Source organism: Triplophysa rosa, linkage group LG23 (assembly GCF_024868665.1).
Source record: "Triplophysa rosa linkage group LG23, Trosa_1v2, whole genome shotgun sequence".
Taxonomy (NCBI): domain Eukaryota; kingdom Metazoa; phylum Chordata; class Actinopteri; order Cypriniformes; family Nemacheilidae; genus Triplophysa; species Triplophysa rosa.
Genome location: NC_079912.1, coordinates 10,691,785 through 10,714,612, shown reverse-complemented (window position 1 = coordinate 10,714,612; position 22,828 = coordinate 10,691,785). Strand labels below are relative to the sequence as shown.

Genomic DNA, 22,828 nt, shown 5'->3' with positions numbered 1-22,828 from the left:
AGACAGTCAAACATACACCGGGGCCTTCAAACACACAGGCTTTGAAATGAGAGCCTTCTCTGGCTGTTGAACTGTGATTGGTCGGTTTAAACAAGCACCATCTGGTAAGACAGTTATGGGGAGAAACAGAGCGAGTGTTCACTCGAAATTCTCTTGAAATGTGGGAGTCTGTAGTCAGGCCTGCAGAGAAATCGTAGGTTTTTTTTACTCACGTAAGTGTAGAAGAAACACAAAGACGAAAAGATTTTCATCGAGAAATTCAGCGCTGGCTTTTTGCTCACTGTAAGTTGCGTTCCTGTTCTTCAATCGCCTGAAGTTAAGAAATGTCTGTTTGGGTTTGTGTCAGTCCTTCTTTTAAACAATAGAGCGTAACAGTTACCTTTCTGTTCAGTTTCTACAGGGAATTATTTTCAGTGGCTCACATTTGAATCCAAAATGTGGATCTTTCGGTTGGGCTTGCAATTAGACTTGCACGTTCCCGTAATGGTTAACTCATGTTTTAAACTTTGATATATCTTGTGGCACAACCCTCACATGTATTTTCTTGTTTGCTGTTTTTCAGGCGTGTTGTATCTGCAGTATGGAGACGACACGAAGCAGATCCGTATGCCTAATGAGATAACAAGCGCAGATACGATCAAAGCTCTGTTCGTAAGTGCCTTCCCCCATCAGCTCAACATGAAGATGCTGGAGTCGCCCAGCACTGCGATCTACGTCAAAGACGAGACCAGGAACGTCTATTATGAGCTCGCAGATGTCAGGTGAGTGTGTGCAAGTTTTGAGGTCCATTCACACCATTCACATGAGCGTAACGTTTTATTACACACAAGCCCTTTAAATGGATTTGATTGACTGTCAACATCATTATAATAATAGTTTCTCTATATCAGTTTTGAAATATTGTTAACATTTTATCTCTATACTGGCCGGTAGCCTCCTTAGCTCTGCATGGTCTCCTTCCTCTAGATTCATGACATCACACAACACAGGAGGCTGTGTTTTTTTTTTTTTTAAAGGAAGTGACCTGCTCTGAGGTCAAACCACACTCCTGTTTCCTTCACTGTTCCTTTTCCTTGAGAACCACTTCAAAAGTAAAATCTCACGTTTATTTGGAACAATCCCTGTTTTCTATTTCCATTAAACGTGGTTATAGACTCAAAGGCAATTTAGACTGTGTATATAATGTGAATATAAAAATAGTTTGGGGTTTAATAGAAATACAGTCTCGGACTCTTAAGAGAGTGCCACAGGAGTTGAAGAGGCCTTGTTCAAACATTTGTTGCTTTCTCTGTGTTTAAACCCATAAAGCTGTTTGTCATGCATCACTCACCAGCACAACTAATATTAACATTCCTTTAATGTCACACTTCAAACAAACACTCCCACATCGGCCTGTCTCCTTCTCTCTGTTCTTTCAATTCTCCCTCCACCCTCATCCTCTCTGCCAACTCTTCTGTGTTCACTTGTGTCCTTTGGTTTCGTCCCGTGTCTTTAGCTCTCTTCAGAAATAATTGTAAACCAGTGAGTCATTTGAAGGAATTGTTCCCGCAAAATCAAAATGGTGTAGTTTTACTTTTTAGTCATCCTCATGTCATTTGAAACCTGTATGACTTTCTTCATCTGTGAAACACAAAAACGTTATTTATAGCACAATGTCTCTACAATGAAAGTGAGAATCACCTCATGCAAGGCTATTAAATTAATTACAGCATTTTTGTCTTGTTTTCTAGTACAAATATCTAAAAATTGCGCGTGTGTTGAATTATCACTTTACAGCAATAACAACAGCTTTAAACAGAGGTTCAAGTTCAGAAATACATGAGAAGCTTAATCTGCACGCAGCTCATCGGAAGAGAGAGAGACGCACAAGCATGTTTGAGCTGCCTGTCATGCCTGAGTTACATCGACCGATAATAAACAAACGATAATTAATATAACTGTATAAAAATGGCACATAGCTATATTAGATGTTTTCCGTATTTATCGATCATGTATTAAACATTTGACATTTTATTAAAAACACAAAATGAATATACAGTTTTTAATTTCCTGTCATGTCACGTACCACCAGGGGTCTCTTCAAGTACCACTAGTGGTACGCGTACCACAGTTTGAGAACCACACTAATTTCAGTTCCGGGTCAGATTTGCGCCACTCCGTGTAATGCCCGCCTACGTTCCATTTGCGACACTGCAAATAGACCAATAGACCAAAACACTGCGACACCGCGGTAGACCAATCACCGCAGACCAGACCATCTGACCAATCAGATAAGAGTGGGCTGACCGAAAGGAGGTGATTAGACAGATGAATCGCCAAACGAATCATTTGAGAGTCAGTCAAGAAGTAAGGTAACAACAATAACTACCTATTATTTGAAAATGAAAGTGTTTTTGTTTACAATGTTTATGTACTTGAACTTGTTGTTAGACACTCCATAAACCAAAGTAGGACCTTAAAAATCACAAAATATGGACTCTAAGCATCTAATTTAAGTTTTTTTCTTACCCCATTGGCAGATTTTTTTGCTTGTTTTTAGCAAACTTCTTATAGACTAAATATCTTAGGTCACTTTCCTTGTCAAGGAGATGTCTCTTAATGTAAGAATTTGTAGATATTTGTTCTTGAAAACATGCTTAGTAAGAATTTTTTTGCTAGGGATTTTGACAAACTCTAGTCCTCATCCACTTTCATTGTATGAGAAAGAACAGTATGAACATTTCTTCAGAACCTTGCGTTTAGTGTTCCGGATGTCCCGAATGAGAAAGAAACAAGGAAAGACAAGAAAGCCGTACAGGTCTGTTGACATTTTGGTGTGCACTGTCCCTTTAAATCCTTTTGTTTTAGCATTCTCAATAGCTGAGTGATGACGACTAGCGAATTGTAACACATACACACATTGTCCTGTAAACGGAAGCAGTCTTTCTCTCTCTTTTGATTACCATTGGCAGTGATACAGGTTGGACTTTGACACAGCTTCTTTTATTAGGGCTGTAAATATGAATTACAGCCACATGACCAATCATATCAGACTTAGTAAGAAAAACACACGTCACCTTACATTATTATCATTCACACACACACACAGATTATGAGATGTCCAGGTAGACAGACAAACTTGGAAACCTAGTGACCAGTTAATGTTTTAGCTTAATGTTGAACCATTCTTGGATTAATGGATGTCTCAGCCATCATGGATTTCGTTTCCACAGAAACCCGTAGCCTCTCGACTCCAATTGCTCGCTCCGACTCGCCCGTGTCTCTCAGCGGATCGCTTTTTTCTCACGATTCCTTTTCCTTCTCGCGATGTCACTCTCCTCTCTCCCGTGTTGACGTCACTTCGCCCATGTTGCACCCCATGGTGGCGGAGTTGCGGGGCCAGACTTTGGCCCGCCGCGCACGGCCCCGTTCGGACGGTGACAGCTGGTCTGTGTATCTAAATGATATGGATCTTTTTCCTCACAGGAGCATCACGGATCACTCCTGTCTGAAGGTGTATCACAAAGACCCAGCCCATGCATTCAATCACGGACCCCGGCCGAGCAATGGGGACGCAAGGGTAAGTGCCAACCCGTCGTGGACATTTTTACCTAAACTATTAAGGCCCAAATGAAGGTTTGGTGTGTATTTTTGTGTCAAATGTTTAATACTTGGGTTATGATTTTAAACTTGGTTGTGGATGAAGATGACAGACTTTTCATTTTTGGACAAACTGTTCCTGTATTTCAAGTCACCTTACATGCAACAAGTCAGAACAGATTCATATTTCTCAAGCAAAGCATTGATAAAAAAGTAATGCCTCGTGAAATTTGGAGATGTTGGGAGCTTTGATTGGCTGAGTACGGTCATGTCCTCACGTTGCCAGATATTCTTGTTTTTGCCTGCTCAAAAGCATGAGTGGATATTTCAAATAACAGGTCCCGTCCCGGCACCCCCTCTTCTCTTTCGGCTTTCTCCAGGGGTCCCTCTGCTCTTCACAGTCGGACTCACCACAGTCGCCCGTTCAATCCTTTCATGTCCGTCTTTGTCCCCCAGGCCTAATTTCAGGGGGATTGGATCAGAAGCAACTGAAAAGAAAGCAAAGGCTACTTTTCCCTTCCTTCCCCTCCCATAATCCCCTCTAATCTGACGCCATGCCGGCCGTGTTTGTTTGGCAGTGATGAACGGGAAATGAGATCACAAGGCTTTCGTCTTCTCTGTGTGTTTCCCCAAATTTAACTAGGTAGCCCCAGACTTTTGTTCCTGGTAATCCTCGGCCTGGCTTTGACCAGGACGCCCGGCTAATAAGCATTTAATTACACATTGCCGTGAGAACCCTAAAGCAAGTTTTAAAAGTTCAAGGAAAGTGAAAGACACTTGTTTCGTTCGGTTTTCATTTGGTATGTTTGTCTTTGTGGCAGTGTAGAAGTGTGCGTGCAAAGTTAGGAATTAAACCGCCTTTGCCTGCATCACGTGTCCACAGGGATTAAAGCACATTGTGTGATGTCTTTTAGTCAGGTGAATACACAGAATGACAGAGAGGGACTAGGAAGGGACAACAAGTTGTTTAGACACTTGTGTTAGTGTTTTTGGCAGTTTGAACTAAAGTCAATATATATTGGAAATAACGCAGATGTTTTTCCCTCTTTTTATTTTCCGTGTAATTAAAACTTGTGATAAGTCGACTTTTTTAAAGTTACAAATAACAATAAACAAAATATAGATCAGCTCATCGATTGCGCGATAAAATAGAATATGTGACTGACATGTGATCATGCTTTCTGGGAATTATTAAAAGCTTTGTTCCACTCTTAAAGTTATTGCGTAACATTTATCAGAAGGTCAGGTTTCTTACAAGCTCTCACATGCTTTACCATGTGACCAACACGGATCATGCCCAGCCCATGTTGTGTCAGTGAAAACATGGCCATGTGTTCTGTAGGTCTGATGGGTGGGCCGATCATTAAATAATCTCCTTCAGTTTGCTTAGAGAAATAAAATAGACACTGTTATATAAGGAAAGTTACGCACTAATAATTGTTTTTAAGATTGCGTGATCCTGCAAATGTCCTTACAAATAGTATTTGGCATTTGCATTGGCATTTACTGTATTTAGCGCAAAGTGGAATAACATTTTGTATGTGCACTTCACCCAAAAAAGAAATTTCTGTCTTCATTTACTCACCATCAAGTTGTTCCAAATCTGTATACATTTCTTTGTTCTGATAAACACAGAGAAATATTTGGAAGAATGCTTTAACCAAACAGTTTTTGGCCACCATTGACAAGTAGGAAAAATTGCTTTGTTCTGTTGAACACAAAAGAAGATATTTTGAAGAATGTGGGAAATCCAAACAGTTCTGGGACACTTTTGACTACCAATGTCATTTTTCCTTCTATGGTTACAAGGTTACAAGCATTCTTCCAAAAGTATTTCTCCGTGTTCATCAGAAAAAAAGAGATTTATGCAGATTTGGAACAACTTGAGGGTGAGTAAATGAAGACAGAATCTTCATTTTTGGGTAAACTGCTCCTTTAAGGGTACCACCCCAGTGATGGCTATTGTACCTTAAAAGGTACAGTTTTTTTTGTTTTGTTTTGTTTTGTTTTGTTTTGTTTTTAATGTCAAGTTGTCAAAGCAGACAAACCTACCGCCTTCCTGGAAATAGGAAGCATTTAATATCTATAATATAAGTCCATGAACATCGGGAATACATGAAACCCGAGCATGAATGTATACAGTATGCCAATGAAAACGTTTAGTGACTCAGATGTAATTGTTTGTTGATGTGTAACACAATAACCACACTTTTGTTTGTCAGGCGTGAAGAACTAAATGACATGCAGTGTAAATATTGCAATATACCCAATGGAGAATTTCGTCTGCAAATCCCACAGTATAATTGTGTTTGTTTCAGTAATTCAAATATGGCCGTTGATCTGACACACATGACCGAGACCATGCAGACACACACACGCTCTGACCACAGTTGTTGTTATTGTAAGTGTTAGGGGACAAGAGATCCATTATGCTTTCATCTAAAGCTCTATACTGGTGCAGACTACACACACATACACACACTTCACCCATGCATGAGTCAACACAGACACAGAAACGCATGATCTGCCCTTCTCAGTTAAAGCAGGCATTCAGATACTCAGACAGAATTTTCAGCCTAATCAAATAAACCCTGCATCTGTTAAAACACACCATTACTGTGTGCACGTGTCAAACACACAGACAGACACGAAAGAAAGGAAAAAAACTTGGGAGTAGTATGTTTCTGTTTTCGTGTGTGTCTTGCTAAAAGTCCAGCAGATGTTTTAACTTTGTGTGATTTGATAGGATTGTAGTAACAGTAGTGTAGAGATCTAGATCCAGTGCATCCATGCATACACACACGCATGTCTGTCCTCGCACTCGTGCACCCATATGTGTGCCAGTCTGTTAAAACTGCAGGATCTTTGTGCAGCGTAACTGACCACACTTTAATTTGAAACAGACCTGTAAAAACAGCAAGGCCGTCTGAATTTTCCTTTCACTGAAGTTACAGACAGTCTAATGATGCCAGACTAGTTACAGTAACTAATCGACGGTTTCATCTGCCGCACGCACCTGGCCCGAAGTTAACTTCCGGTCTGTGTAAAAAAGTATTTGTATTAAATTTATATTATTATTTTAGTGTGTATTAATTGTATTAAATTAAATTTAAACTACTCAACAGTTATTGATTCTTTGACAGGGTCTTAATCAAAACTCCTGGATGATAGGGTTAAATGTATTTAAAGTATAGCTGTTATACATCAAGTAGAGTAATGCATTTAAATGTGTAATTTAAAATGTCTATGTTGGTAAACTTCTATAAAACACCCCTTTTCAATTTTGATAAATTTCTCGTTTTCTAACTGTAAATATTTCCTCGGATAATCCCGTGGATTTACAGTTTCCATGTTTCACGGTCTCAACTGTTATCTTTCCCTATAGGGCGGTTTCCCAGACAGGGTTTAAGCCTAGTCTCAGACTAATTTAAATGTGAGCGATGCCTTGATCGAAAACAACTTGCACTGACATATCTTAAAATATATCACTGTGATTGTTTTGTCTCAAGATACACGCAGTAATATTTTTTTTGTAAAGTATGTTTTTTAAAACAACTTAATTATCCTAATTTAACTAAGGCCTAGTCCTGGTTTAAGATAATCCTTGTCTGGGAAACAGCCCCTATATGTCCTCCACTGGGAAGCCAACCAACCCGGTGACGTCACCGTCAAGTGGTACTGCAAGATGGCGGCGCCCTTGCATCCTTTTTTCTTTTAAAAGGGTCACACTAATCTGGTTTACTATTTCATTTTTGATTGAAGTGGAAACCTATTTAATAAATAATGTTAACTTGACTGGATGGTTCATTTCCACTTTAAGGCTGCATATTGTTTGTTGTTGTTGCCGCATCTATATAGCTTAGAGTACATTAAGACGAAGAAAAATGGAAAAGTTTTTCCTTAGCGCTTTTGAAAAGCTTCAAGTACACACGACAGCGTTATCAAAACGATCTGCATTTACAAGGATCCAGGAAAACGAATAAAAACGCTGTATTATGCATGCCAGGCCAGTGGATGGCGATGTTGCACTGTAAAGAAACCCTACGTGCGTGCGCGCATACTCTGTTTTGAACTAAAAGCGCTTTTAATACACTTTGTTGGTGTGTATGTGTTTATAGTTTGTGTATATAAATACTATGTCTCCGCTGGTTGTAGTGGTGCAGTAAATCTACTTTTTGCTGGAGAAATGTTAATAAGTATGTCACTCAGCACAAACATACAGCATGGAGGCCTCCATCATTGTTTTGGGGATACTCGCCTATGCCGACAGACTGAACGTGTAATACGCATGCGTATGTATGACATCATCTTTATCGGAAACCGCCGCTTCAGAGTTTACACGGACAGACAGTGAAGCCATCGTTTTCAAAAACTTGCACATTGAGACCCGTTTTCAAAAGTTTGCATTTTCAGAATTTCAAAATTTAACCATGGTTAAACTATAATAAACGTGTTTTTTGTAGTTAAATAATAGTAACAACAAATTAACCACGGTTTTACTACAGTAACCATAGTTTAACCATATTGTATGGCTATACAAACTGAAACAAGTCTGCCGAAAAACATTGTCACAACACTTTTACTGTAATTGGCAAGCACAAAAAGATGGCACAAAGCTTTCAGTCTTTATTTAAACTATAAGGTGCAGAAGTAAATTGTCATTTGTTAGTGTTTTGCAAACTTGGACTGTCTTTGTAGCATTTTTCTCTAAGAGATAGAAGGACGGCAAAAAGTAAAAGAGAGAGAAAAAACAGGGTATTAGAATTTGCCCCAGAATTTTAAACATCTTCAGTGTCTCTTGGTCCGAATTCAAACCAAATGTTCTCATTCCGTCATCTTTTGATTTCTTTACTTATTTATCAGAGGTTTAATGTTTCATGTCAGCCCTCTTCCAACAGATTCTGCCTTTTAAGGCCATGCAAAGAAAAACAAGGAGATGAGAAATGTGAGTTGTTGAGACAGGCAAGAGCTTTCATGTTGTTGCTCAGGTAACATCTGGAGATGATCGTCATGGCTCCCCACCGCATCAAACTCCAGCTAACACTGTACAATCTGCTCCCCCTTTCTCTATCTCTCTCTCTCTTTGATAATACAGCAGCTTTTAAAGGAATTTGGAGTTATGATGAGAAAATTTGTTACATTGTTGGAGGAAGCCTTTTTTATGTGAGAAACTTACGTAGTATTTTTGTTGTTGCTGTTTGTTTGTCTTTGTTTTGTTTTTTTCTCTTTGCTATGTTTTTTTCACCTACATGTGTACTTAAGGTGGCTTAGTGATTATTATTATTATGTTCTCATAATCTTGTTGATTAAAGTGTTGTTAAACTCTCTCTCTCTCTCTCTCTCTCTCTCTCTCTCTCTCTCTCTCTTTAAACAGGTTTTAGCCTTTGGCCTCTTTTAATGATACACACAGTGAAGACTGAACAATAGACAATGTGTCTATGCACGCTCTTACCTTTAGGTCACACAAATATGATTTAATTTTGACTTTGGGATCAAATGGCATAATCAGATTTTTTGTGTGACAATATACCTACAGAGATAAACTGAATGATTGTGTAGCGATCACAATCATCACCATGGTGATCTAATGTGACGTAACAGCATGCTGCTGTCCTGGGGCAGATAAACTCTTGGAACGCTCACCTGTTCTGGGTGTAGCCTGGGCTCTGAATCACCCAGCACAATGCTCTTATTGTTTCAGAGAAAGAAAGGGAGGGCAGAATGGACCAAGCATTATTTTGTATTCAGTGGATTATCTGATAAAGCTCTTCGGTTGGAAAGGTTGCTCGGTTTTCGGATGAGACACTTTGGAAAACCTATGCAGGCAGCTGCTGTCTATAGCATCCTAACTGACATTAAACCTCCTAATGACTGATGTGAAGCATTTTTCATTCACTAGTCATTTTAATAGTCTAATAGATGTCAACAGAAGAGACTAAAAGAGCACATTTAGTTTCGCTCTGCACAAGTTTTTATGTGAATTCCCTTCATCTGTCATGTCACATGGTTCTTCCTGTTGCTCCTCATTGCTGGGTTTAGAGTCGGATGCAGTTTCGTCTGTCTTTCCTCAGGCGGGTTTCGCATTCTAGCGTATGATGATCGGAAATCCTTTCGCTTTCATGTCGACTAATTAAGATGTTCAGCTTGTTTTGCTTTAAGGTACAGATTTGTCATTTGCCCAGAATACTAAAATTGTGTATTATACATTGACATTTATTCACCCTGAACTGCACAAGGATGTATGTATGATATATGTGTATATAGCAGTTTCTGCAGTACACAAAAGAAGATATTTTGAAGAATGTTGGTAACCAAACAACTGCTGAACCCATTGACTTGCATTGGTTTTGTGTCCATACAATAGAAGTGAATGGGTACTGCCATTGTTCGGTTACCAACATTTTTCAGAACACCTTCTTTTCTGTTATGCAAAAGAAAGTTGTACAGGTTTAAAATGACAAGAGTGTGAGTAAATGATGACAGAATTTTCTTTTTTGGGTGCTCTATCCCTTTAATGTCAACAATAAAAATATATTAACATCGTTTTTCCTCTTAAAATACTGTTTTTGTTTTAATGATTTCTTTTTATTTTGCTTGAATCGTGTTAAATTTTATTATTCACGTTTAGCTTTGTTTTTCCTTGCTGTATACAGTCACAACAGACCTGCGACAAATTAGAACTATTGGGAAAAATAGCTTTTCATTTAAATCCATTGAGGTTCTTTAAAAATGTATGAGCATTTTTATAACTTTTTCATTGCACTTGTTACTCATAATTACCAAAGTCATCCTCATGTTAAATTAAAATAACTTATATTAAGTCTATCTTATACAATTTTTCCTTTTTGTGTAATCCTTATAGTCACACATATAATATAATTATATATTTTTTTCATTCGTATCTGAATAAAACAGCACTTTTTGTCTTTGGGTCATAAACCTCTTTTTGGCTTTAGAAGATGGTAAACCAATTGTACAACTTTATGACACTAATGCAAGCAGACGACTGTTTAAGGCAACACAATAGCAGCCTCTCGCCTTTTAATTGCAGCATTGTGAAACATACTTGAACCATAGCCACCTATGTCTCAGTGTGCACACCTGCCCCTGCACACACACACACTCACTTGTGCACTTTTTTTTTCAAAAATATGAGTCTCCATCTGGAGTGTGTTAATGTGATTCGTCTGCTCTCTGAGATCTGCTTGGGTGGTCAGGTCAGATCAGGCTACCTATGCGTGCCTCCTGTTTAAAAAACAGCACAGATTACAGGTGCTCTGAATTTAGGCCCTGCTCAATGACATATTATTTGATCTAAACACATGCTTTTTTTAAACCACTGAATACCATGGCATCTCTGACTTTTTTGTTTGTTTATTTGCTTTCGTTTAAAGCCTTCGTTTCACATTTCAAATAGAAGTTTTCTAGACTAAACTAGTAGGTTCAAGAATGCATGGAACCTAATTTTGGTGAAATATGTGTTTGTATATAATATCCTTAGTTATTTTGAATTGTTTTGTGTGGGTTTTAGTGTGGTTTTGATGTTTTTATAACTTATATTTTGCATTTTTAGTTTGAATTCATTGTGCAGTAGATAAACATTTTATCTAGCCTCAGAGGATTTGCTGGTCTTTTCTAGTTTTAAGTGTTTTAAGTAGCCTGGCCAAGCTGGTATTCAGTTGGTTTTGCTGGTCAGCAAGGTTATTCAAATAAAAACTATTAAAGCATTTTTTGTTAAATGAAATCAAATAAATTATTGGCCTGAATATTAATTAAATAAATTAAACTAAAATAAATTGAGGCCATTGCAGATTGAGTCCGAAATTTCCGCACGTTAATTAATAAATACGACCTCGCGTTGTGTCAATCACATTTAACACACTGTCGCCGATATTTTCGTCCGTCATAAAATAATTCAGACTGGGTTCGATTTTCTGCGTTTTTCACATCCGTAGCAAGCATTTTGAGAGGCGTTTTGACAATTCAGAGACACCGTAAAAACGAGCGCCAAATACGAAAAAATGCATACGAAAATTTTGGACTGTATGTGCAAAGACCTTTAAAGTTGAGGCACAAAAATAATTAATTGAAAATAAACAAAAATTTATAATATGAATTGAAAAATATTAATAAATGAAAAAATACATATTAAAACTTACATAACAAAAATATATATTTTTAAACATAAATAAATAAATAAAATGACAAAAGCACATAAAAATGTGATGTTTAATTTTTTGATTTTTCGAGAAAATAAAAAAGTAATTAATTGAATGAAAATGTTTGTCTTCGATTAGGTTCACCGGGATATGATGTATGCTGGACGGGACGTTCACCCTCTCCGGCAGCCTCCGATGGGCCCCCCGCCACCCCACATGCAGGGCTCCATGTCTCCTACCACACCTCACACCATGCCCTCTTCTCCCTCTCGTATTCCCTTTGGTCCGCGCTCAGGAGGTGGTCCCGGAGTTGGTCCTGGAGGTGGTGCCCAGATGCCACGCGTCGGAAACACACTTCCCGCCCCTGCCCGCTCGGCTTCCCCCTGCCCCAGCGCCATTCTCGAGCGACGCGACGTTAAACCCGACGAGGACGTGGCTGCAAAGACCATGTCACTTCCCGCTCGAGTCGAAGGCTATTATGCTGATCCCTACATGTTACACCACCATGGCCCGCCCCCTGACACGATAGACCATGCCTACCATCGCGCCACCATGCGATCGTACAGTAACCCTGGCGTTCCCATGGAACCCGCTGACCATCATGCACTGTTCCGTCAGAAAAGCAGAAAGCACACAGATAACCAGCTGCCCATGCTTGGCGCCAAAACCCCGCCCGGTTCCCCGCAAAGGATGGGTGAGATAAGAATGATGGACATTCACATTGGCCAACCCCAGGGCTCTTTGACTCTAGAGAGGTCCTCACCTGTCAGACAATCGTTTAGGAAAGAGGCACCTGTTGCTATGGAGACCATGGTCAAGGCAAGAGGTGGCATGGGTTCCCCGGCAACTCCTGATCTTCAGGGTCACAATCCTCTGGCCACGCCAGCAGATCCTCAGACACGGTAAGTCATTGAATCATTAAGATAAAGCAGGAATATGAAGGCATGACACTAACTTTACATTTAAAACACATACAGTAGCATCCGAGTTATCCATTCATGTTCATTCTAACTGCATCAATAATGTTTATAGTAACTCTTCATTGCATTGTGTTTTTCCCTAACTGCATCTGAAACATACATTCATCCCGGCTGGCAATAACATCTAAATATTTAAAGCTTTGATACTGTATACCAACTTTCGTTTTTTTCATATAATGATGTAGGGTTGAGAAATGCTTGGTGTCATGTTTATGTGCAACTTATTTATTTATAAGTAAATCAATTATTTATATAAAACGTCATAAAGTTTCACAGAGGTACAATTGAAAGGAAACATAAAAGGAAATAAAACAAACAAAATGTAAGCCTACAGTACAATTAAAGGTGCATAAAACAAATATTTAATAGTTAAATGCACAACGAAGTATGGAGAAAAGACAATAAAAATGATGGCTGAGGAAAGTAAGTCTGCTTGGTGCACTTTAAAAAGTGTTGTCTTTGAACATACAGCTGCGGAAAAAAATTAAGAGACTATTCCAAACTTTCTTTAAAGCAGCATTTCTAGATGTATTGTGGCCGTTCCAGTCCAGTGTCTGTTAAAGTTCAACAAAATCAAAGCTCAGGAGTGACATAAAGTCATCCAACAGCAATGTGAAAGACTGACAGCATGACGAGACATTTATACGCTTGCATCCAAAGCGACTTACATTGCATTATACTATACATTTGTATCTGAGTATGTGCAATCTTCTGGGATCGAACCCATGACCTTGGCGTTGCCAGGGCCAAACTCTAACCACTGAGCAACAGGAAAGAAGACGCATGAAAACTGTGAAAAAAATCTATAAATTTTGAAACCTGAAAAAATACAGAGCATCTTTTCTGTTATTTTGACCTGTTCATTTTCTGCAAATAAATGCAAACAGAAACAATATTTTTATTTGAAATGTGGGATATTGTTAGTAGTTTACAGACTTAAACAAGCATGATAATTTTGCCTAACACATACCTATAAATAGTAAATGTTAAGATCAGAAAAACTTAATTTTGCCTCCTCTTAATGCTTTTCCGCAGCTGTGAGTTGTCTTATAGAGTTGGACAGCTAACAGTTTGAGGCTGATTCTTCTTTTTTATGCAACCAGCATGATAGAGTTGGATAGACGAAGTGGTCTAGTTGGAGTATAGTTTTATATATTAATCATATATTGTGTACACCCCCAAATAAAGTGCAACAAACGTTTTTTTTCACAGCAGTGCCATAGAAACAAAGAACCATTCACTCAGAAGCAAGTTTATTTTTAAGAATGTATATAGAGACATGAATTGGAGGATTTTGAACCCGGACACTGTCAGTGAATACATTTTTTTACACACTGCTCAAGAGCGGGTTACTTAACTCTTTGAACCGTCATTCAACAACTGTCACCATCACGTTTGTTTTATCGTGTCAGTCCATCTTGCCCTTTTGTTTGTGTGTGACCTATGAATCAGTTGTATTGTGCTCGGCTGTGTACCGTCAGGTTTTGTTTGGCTAGCGGAGAACATTCAACACACAGGGTCGACAGGCTAAAGTGTTGACCCTGACAACAACAGCTTGTAAAGTAAAGATGATAGTACATGAAGATCGGTTTGAGGAGTGTGCACACTAGCCTAGACTATTTTTACGCAACTGCTGTCAATTCTACACAATTCTACACAACACCCTCTCCCCCACGCACACCCCACATCAGTAGTAAGCCTGCGCTATGCTCTGTATCTCTCTGCAGAGAGAGAATGAAGGCCATGGAGGAGCAAATAGCCAGTCTGACTGGTCTTGTACAGCACGCTCTCTTAAAGAGCCACAGCTCTAACGGCAGCAAGGAACACTCCAGGTAAGCAAAGCAAGCTGGGTAATGTGGTTCTCAGGCCACGTTATGACAGTGCTGTGATTCCCAAATCGAATGAGAAAGAGATGAAATGAAAAGGGATGATGTTGGTGCTTCTAATCAGACACTGAGTGTTTGAAGAGTTAGATGACTACTAACTGTTTAACTAACTGATCAGCATGAACTAAATTGACTACTCACTTAATCTATGGATTTGTGTGTGTTTGCTTTGTTTGTATGAATTGTGACGCCTGTGTCACTGTAACATTAACAACAGGTGTTTGTGTTAAATCTGATGTGTGTGTGTGTGTGTGTGTGTGTTCAGTCATGTGATCTCTGTGCCATTTTTCCAGTGAGAAACATTCAAAGTCCGGATCACCTGTTCACAGCACATCCAACGAAGGTAAATTCTTTCTTTCTTTCTTTCTTTCTTTCTTTCTTTCTTTCTTTCTTTCTTTCTTTCTTTCTTTCTTTCTTTCTTTCTGTGTATTGTTGTATTGTAATGCTGTGCAGTGTGACAATGAGTGCATCCCAACAATCTGATCTCTCCCACATATGTGTCACTCAGAAATGCAGCCTGACACATAGTTTCCCACTGATTCCACAAAATCACACCAGCCACAAAGAAGCTAACATGTCACATTATTATGTACATACATCAATGCATAAGTCTTTCTTAAATCAATCTTAGCCAACAGACCATTTTCAGAGCACAGCCTAAATTCGTCAGACAGAATGTGAATTAGTGTTTGTCTTTGTGGTTCATGTTTGTTTGTTTTTGTTTTTTTCCTCACTTTTTAGGAGGTTCTCCAGTATTACCACCAAAAATTGCCACAGCGCCTCCCGATCGTAGCCCCACTCCTACACCACCCGTAGGCCCCGCCCCTTTGCATGTAAACCTTCAGCTGTTCAGGAAGAACGTCTCTGAGCTCCGCTTACAGCTGCAACATATGAGACAACTACAGGTAATAAACCCGCCAGTCAGTGAAACCCAATCATTCGTGTTCTCCAAAATAAACACACTACTGCAGTTATAGCATGTTATTCGGCCTGTTTAAATTTTGTGTTTAAATAAATATGAATTTAGGCTCTCAACGGGTGCCATTGTCATCACTGTTTATCATGTTAAAAGCAACATGAAACAATATTCACACATTTAGCTCGTAATGTGACGTTCATGGGTGAAACATGATATATATCAAGATATAATTTGAGGAGAGACTGTGTTATTAGGGAGATGCAAGGTCTGGAGAAAGCGCACACGAATCATGTGAGGAACCTCAGCCAATCATATAACAGCCTCTAGTCTCCTTTCCTGCATTCCACTGAAGGTTGCAGGCTTTGAATAGTGTCTTTGGCAACGCATGACGCCATTGACAGGTGACTCCCAGACACGGCCCCGTGTCACTGGTTAAAATGACAATTTTCTCACGATTTACAAATAATTGGAAAGTACTCAAATGAACAAAATATATAACACTTGCCTAGTGGTTTTTGTATATTTTACGGCAAAAAAGTTCCAAACTGCATCTTTTGTTTGAATTCTCTACCATTTTTACATCAGAGAAAGAAAGATGAAGCAAAACTTTTTGATGAAAGATAATTTTTTTTTTTTTTATTAAGTGTACATAAAGCGACACTTTAGAACTTTTGCTCACGGGTTCCCCCATGTGGTTGATAAGCGCAATTGTCTGTGACCAGTGTTGTAAATAATGTCGCTGTATGAGCTTCCCCGTGGGCACCGCAATACACGTGAATTTGTATAAGTAAGCTGATGGAACCGGCGAATGCAGAAACGTTGTTTGGAAACCATATCTCACTCTTCCGCAGGCAAGGGACGGGCGGGGCTGTGTGTACCGACCCGAACACAGAACTTACAGAGTGTGCTTGTAGCCGCTATGAGGCTGCTCAGGTAGCAGCGGCAGTAGAATTTGTCCGGCTAAGACTAATCACTAAAATAATTTTAGAAACATTATTTTAAGGTAAAACTACAAAGTGTTGCTTTAAGGGTGTATTTAAAGGATTAGTTCACTTTCAAAATGAAAATTCTGTCATCATTTACTCACCCATTTCAAACCTGTATGACTTTCTTTCTTCCGCAGAACACAAAAGAAGATATTTTGAATAATGTTCACAGTGAATTGGGGGGCTGTGCTGTTCTGTTACCAACATTTTAAAAAATATCTTGTTTTGTGTTCTGCAGAAGAAAGATATGTTCTGATTTTCACTCGAAAATTATACATTTTTGTCGTACAACGTGTCGAACAAGGTTGTGTGTGTGTGTGTGTGTGTGTGTGTGTGATTTCAGCTTCAGAATCAAGAGTGTGTGCACGCTCAGATAAAGCGCGCGGAGCAAGAAATCAGCGTGAAACTGGTGGAAGTGCTCAGACGACAGGATGATCCTATACAGAGACAGAGAACCGCGGTGGAGGAAGAGAGACACAGATACCTCACCATGCAGGAGAGAGTTCTCACACAGCTGGGGTACGACACACATACGCAAGAGAAAATATTAAATTCACTTTCCTTCGGGCAAACAAATGCCTCTCGTTCTCACGAGACTCATTATAGGCACTCAGTAAACTCATTGCGACCCTGTCCACCCTCCTGCACGTAAACCGTAATTAAAACCCTGTTTAATTGAGCTGGTTAACTCTGCAGACGGCTGTAAACATACCAGAAACTGGGAATTATAGATCAGTAGCAGCATTAACGTTCTGTTTTCATTGGTCATGCGCCAGTGCCCACTCAGCAGTGCCGAACAGTGAGACGTTCAGCCAACAAGGACAGTTTGACTTTTATTGGTGTGGCGGATGAGGATTACGGCAGCAAAAACATTTTTCTTCTGGTTCTAGGTCTGTTAGGTCTGGGTTTTGGTTTGTTTTTGTTTGAAAACAGCCTGTCGAGGCTTACCATATAACAAAAACATGATTTAGGTTTTTTATACATTAACTGCTATGTTGTTGTTTTTTTGGCTATTTGCTGCAGTGCACCGATTGTATTGTAAATCAAAACATTTTGTTAAGCAAATAACCAGTGGAAACAAATAAAGGCATAAAAATGTAAAAATGACAAACAGGAGACTTGAGACATTGCTTTGCATTTTACTGTTATTGCTTTTCAAATTATGGCCACAATGTCCAAACATTACCACTCAACAAATGGCAAATGGAAGCCAAATCTGAGATTTTAAATCTTTTAGGAGTCACAACGTAACGCTTCTGTTGTTCTGAAACATTGTATCTCCATATTTCATGATTTTTATTTTTGTCATAAATCATTATCATTAGTCACCCTTTATGTTTGTCACTGAGCTTTCCAAATATCTAACCAACAAAAAGTATTAAAAAGTGCTTGGTAACTTATACAGTATGTAATCATTTTAAAGGTACAGTGTTTTTCCATTTCCTGAAAAACTGTGGATTTGGACGTTCGAGGTTTCAGAAGGACAGCAATGTAGACAACATGTAATGACCAAGAGGGAATTTTGATTACGGTTGCATAACATGAGTATAAGATTATAAGCTGTACCATAAAAGTAATGTACTTTAATAAGTAATGCAATAGGAAGTTTCATTTTTTAAAGTTGTTTTTACTGTATTAACTCATCCACAATTGGCAGGTGTTGAAAAAGTACATTTACAGGCACCAGCAAATGGTTTTTCCCCATGTTGTCACATGAGCAAATCATAGGAACCATAGTTTTAATAGTTCTCAGTAGTTCTCCTTCAGCATATGTCATTTTCCCCACTTTCTTAACCAAATTTTAGCTGAAGCAAAAGACAAATAATTCAGACTGAAGTATCTGCACTGCCCTCTAGTGGCACAACAGTGGAAACACAATGTTCATATACTGGCCAACACTTCATTCTTAATCCTGACAAAATGTACTATGCGTATTTTAGTGTTATTGTCTATGTAATGTAATGCGTACGTCTGCGTGTGTAGGGATCTGGAGACATTTGTGGAGACTCTGAAGACTGATTCCAGCTCTGGCGTGTCTCAGAGATCTGTGACTCTGAAGGAGGTAGAGGAGGGAGCTGTGGGTCTGAGGAAGGTGGGAGAGAACCTGGCTGGACTGAAAGGTACCACAACATACCAGTGCTGTTTCATTCATTTATGAAAATGGGAAATGCAGTGGGGTTTATAATGTTACATTGGAAATCTGGGTTTTAAAATCAAATTTAAAATGAGATATTTTGGATTCTGCATTTTGAACCTGACTGTTCCTCAGACACTTATTTATACAACTTATTTGTCATTATAAACTTTGTTATTAATGAGTGATAAGCATCTGTGTATTGCTTTTCTGTTTTTGATGTTCAACTGGCTTCCTTGGTTACACAATAAAACCTGCCAGTGCACGACAGCCTCATAAAACTTGCGTATCCTCTGATGTGTAAATGATTATAAAAGCCACTGCGGTATCACAGCATTAGGTAACCAACACGACAAAACACATGACCTTAGATAGTGTTTGACATTTGTTATGTAGTTTTGACCCCAAGACAAAGTTTTTACAATTTACACCTACAGAAAAAACTCCCACTCGTCTACAGTAATGTAACATGGTTAAATGTTGGGCAATCCCCCACTGACAGACACTCAAAGAAGCTATTTAGATGTACTGCAACAATTGCAAAAGCAAATGCAAACCTGTTAGTTTCATATTAAATTCCAACATCCCTTCACATTCTTTAATCTGTATCCGTCTCTCCTTCAGGTGAGTTTCCACCACTACAGTCCCGGATGCGGGCGGTGCTCAGGGTTGAGGTGGAGGCTGTAAAGTTCCTCAAGGAAGAGCCGCACAAGCTCGACAGCATGCTGAAGAGGGTCAGAAGCCTCACCGACACACTCGGCAACCTTCGCAGGTACACACAGATAAAGAATAAGGAATATTTACATGAACCATCTGTATCAACTGGGCATACAGGTTTTACACAAATACACTTAAATGCATACATGTTTAGTGAATTAAAGGGACAGTTCACCCCAAAATGAAAATGTTGTCATCATTTACTCTCCCTCACAAAACACAAAAGAAGATATTTTGAGAAATGTCTGGTTTTGTGTCCAAACAATCTTTCCACGTATCTGAGCAGCCAGGATTATGGAAATGAATATGAAGTATTTCTATTCTATTGTAATCATGTGTGTTGAGAGACTGTATAGATTTAGGCAGCAAGAGAGATGCAAACCATCTGCTCTGTCACTTTCTTTCTAAACTGTGTCAGACCTGATCAGCCTCAAGTCTTTTGTGTTCTCTATAAATGAACCACAGTAGCGCTTTATAAAATACTGTTTTCTGTGTAATTTAAATAAAATATATCAACATTTCCAGGTGTGCCACAGATCCCTCTGAACCTGTTTCCTCGACACCTTCAACTGCCTCTGAAAAATCTGCCGTCGCTGTTGAATCCCTTGAACCTGCTTCAGTCACGCCCCAGACTCCCACTGTAAGGTCAGAGGTCATAACATCTAGCCATGTGGTCATTCACAAAGCCCAAGTCTCTCCTGTAGCTTCACAACAATCCCAGCGGTCAACAGCACCATCGCCCACTGCAGCCTCGAGAGAGAGACGAGAGTCTACCCCGTCACCCACCAAACAGCTGAAGAAACCCACACCCTCCCTCGAGCACACACAAATACCACATAACAGCAGTAAAGGAGTCTCTACCAATGGCCTACATGGAAAGGGTCCTTCTCCAAACTTGTTCATTGAAGAGATTCAGGCAAACAACAGTAAGACCAAGAACAGGGCTGTGTCTATAGAGGTGAGCATTATGGGTAATATGAATTAAAGTAGACTTTATTGTTGTTGGACATTAGGTTTAGATGTGCAGTAATGGACATTTAGAATTTTGTTGGCTTTTCTGGTCAGGCTGCAGAGAGGGAATGGGAAGAGAAGAGGCAGAACATGGGTCATTATGATGGACAGGAGTTTGAGAGGATGCTCCAGGAAGCAGAAGCCAATATGTTGAGAGGAATACCAAACCTAGAGGTGCCGGATGAAATTGAGAGCCGTCCTCCTGCCCCGACAGTGCTTCCTGTCTCCCTGGAGGAGGTGATGGAGAAAAATGAGTCGGCGACGGCATCATTAGAACATGGTAATTTATATTATTATAATGCAAAAGAAACTGTGCAGTTAGACAACGTGATATGCAATAAAACACATTTATCCTATAACGTTTAAAAAAACGTTGCAATGCACAGTGAGAAATTTAGTCAGTTTCAGGGTTATTATAGTTTACTAAAACTATTAAAACATTTCTGTTGATTAAAATCAAATCAAATATATGCCTAAATTGTTAAAGCTAAAAGAAATCAAACCCACATAGCAATATTATAAATAATAATAAAAATAATAATAATAATAAAGTAATTAATTGACAAAAGCACATATCAAAATAGCCAAAAATGTCACTAAAAATGTATAAACATTAAATATAAAATATTACATAAAACTTTATACAATGTTATTGTATTTTGTTATTATTGTTATATAAACATACAATATATATGATAAAATATAAAATAATTATATTTGTGTCCAAACACTCTTCACCGTGCGTCGCCCACGGTGAAATCTCAGTCCAAAATCCTGCTTTCTGCTGGTGTATATTACATTTACATTACAATTATGCATTTGGAAGACCTTTTTCCAAAGCGACTTACATTGCATTATACTATAGATTTGTTTCTAAAGCCCTATTCGCAAGGGAATAGTATTATCTGCTGACCTCGTGTGAAGAAGAGCAACATGTGTGTAAACAAAAAAGCGAATAGAAAGCAACGGACAAAAAGTACAGAACACATTTGATCTCGCGCAGAGCGAATGAAAAAGCCGCTAATAAAGCATACTGCACAAATTAGCTAATTTATAGAACATACATAGGCTAAACACTTGAGTCCGCATGTGATTATGATGTTCATTTTATTTTCTTGTTGAGGAAATGCAAGCATTTTGCTCGGATGAAAGTCGGCTCAATGTTTGTGAACAATATCTCCGTCTGAGGAATCTGCGCAAACTCTGCATGGGAACACACATAACAGTGCTAAGCGATCATTTATTCAGGCGCTTTTTTGTGATAAACATTATAATCAAAGAAATTTCAAAGTTCTGTGAATGTGAGTGTGCTCAAGATGCATTCACCGCATTTACAGCTCATTCTGCCATCAAATAACGTAAATCTGTCTTTCATGCATTTTAAATATGAACATATTGATAATTATTATTAAGTAATTGTTAACATAACTGTATGTAGCTTTAGATCATTATCTACTTTTTATATGCCTGCATTCCGCGCTTCCGTCTGCATTTTACGCATCGCGCCAAAAAGAACCCGATACAGTATGGTTACGCATGGCTCATTGAAATTATTGTTTTGCCAGTTTGATATGATATAGTTTGCGTAAAACCTACCCGTTTTCCTCCTTCAAAACACCCCCACAACTCGTCTTTCAAGTGGTCATTTCTGAGCGTGCTGCAATTGGCACAATGGAAACGCATGCTAGCTCTGATCTAAAATTAAAACATTTCGTTCCTGATACACTTTTAAAGACTATTAATAATTATTTTATCAAACATATTGTTTTAGTATGTGATTTAAACATTTTTTAAACAAAACATTATAATGGAAGTCATTTAAATTATAACATTTTGTGTCATTTTTTCGCATAATCGACTGTTATTTTCAATGTCGATTAGTAGGAGCTTACCATTTAAACGACTAGTCGATTAGTCTCACACATCCCTAGTATGGATATGACCCAGCACCCGAAATGATATCAAAACACGTCAACACAGCCTCCATTATTCGCAACCGGTGGATAAAACCTTGAAAAATGAACCCGACAAATCACAGAGATGCCGATTCGCACGGGACTAATATTATCACAGGACCTCGGTGTTTGTCAAAATAAGGTAGGTAATTTGCGGGGGAATTTTTACTTTACAAATTACAGACATGGCCGATTCGCATGGGATTAAGATCGCAGACAACCTCTGCAATTATTACAAATGACTAGAGGTCCCCAGGTAATACTAATCCCGTGCGAATAGGGTTTAAGTATATGCAATCCCTAGGATCGAACCCATGACCTTGGCGTTGCTAGCACCATGCTCTAACCGCTGAGGTACAGGAAATATTTGATATTAAACACCAAATATCATCATCATATCATACTTTTGAAATTTAACCATTGCTCAGCTCCCGTGGCATCGTGTCCATCAGATCCACGCTCACGAATCTCGGCGGAAGTAGTCGAACATCCGGGTATTTCT

The 22,828-nt window shown here is 38.8% G+C and overlaps 1 protein-coding gene across 8 annotated transcripts in view; it reads left to right on the top strand.

The window, feature by feature from the left end:
* si:ch211-285f17.1 (sickle tail protein) overlaps positions 1-22,828 on the top strand; it is a 103,277-nt gene that overhangs the window by 71,726 nt on the left and 8,723 nt on the right. For 7 of the 8 annotated variants that reach the window (XM_057322264.1, XM_057322267.1, XM_057322260.1 and 4 more), the window contains 11 exons: positions 563-761; positions 3,466-3,559; positions 11,877-12,640; positions 14,446-14,550; positions 14,898-14,947; positions 15,346-15,509; positions 16,853-17,028; positions 18,493-18,629; positions 19,268-19,415; positions 19,886-20,318; positions 20,426-20,651. In XM_057322264.1, coding sequence (XP_057178247.1) covers positions 563-761; positions 3,466-3,559; positions 11,877-12,640; positions 14,446-14,550; positions 14,898-14,947; positions 15,346-15,509; positions 16,853-17,028; positions 18,493-18,629; positions 19,268-19,415; positions 19,886-20,318; positions 20,426-20,651 — 2,496 coding nt within the window. The remainder of the gene's footprint in view (positions 1-562; positions 762-3,465; positions 3,560-11,876; positions 12,641-14,445; positions 14,551-14,897; positions 14,948-15,345; positions 15,510-16,852; positions 17,029-18,492; positions 18,630-19,267; positions 19,416-19,885; positions 20,319-20,425; positions 20,652-22,828) is intronic. The other variant, XM_057322262.1, reaches the window with a different exon arrangement.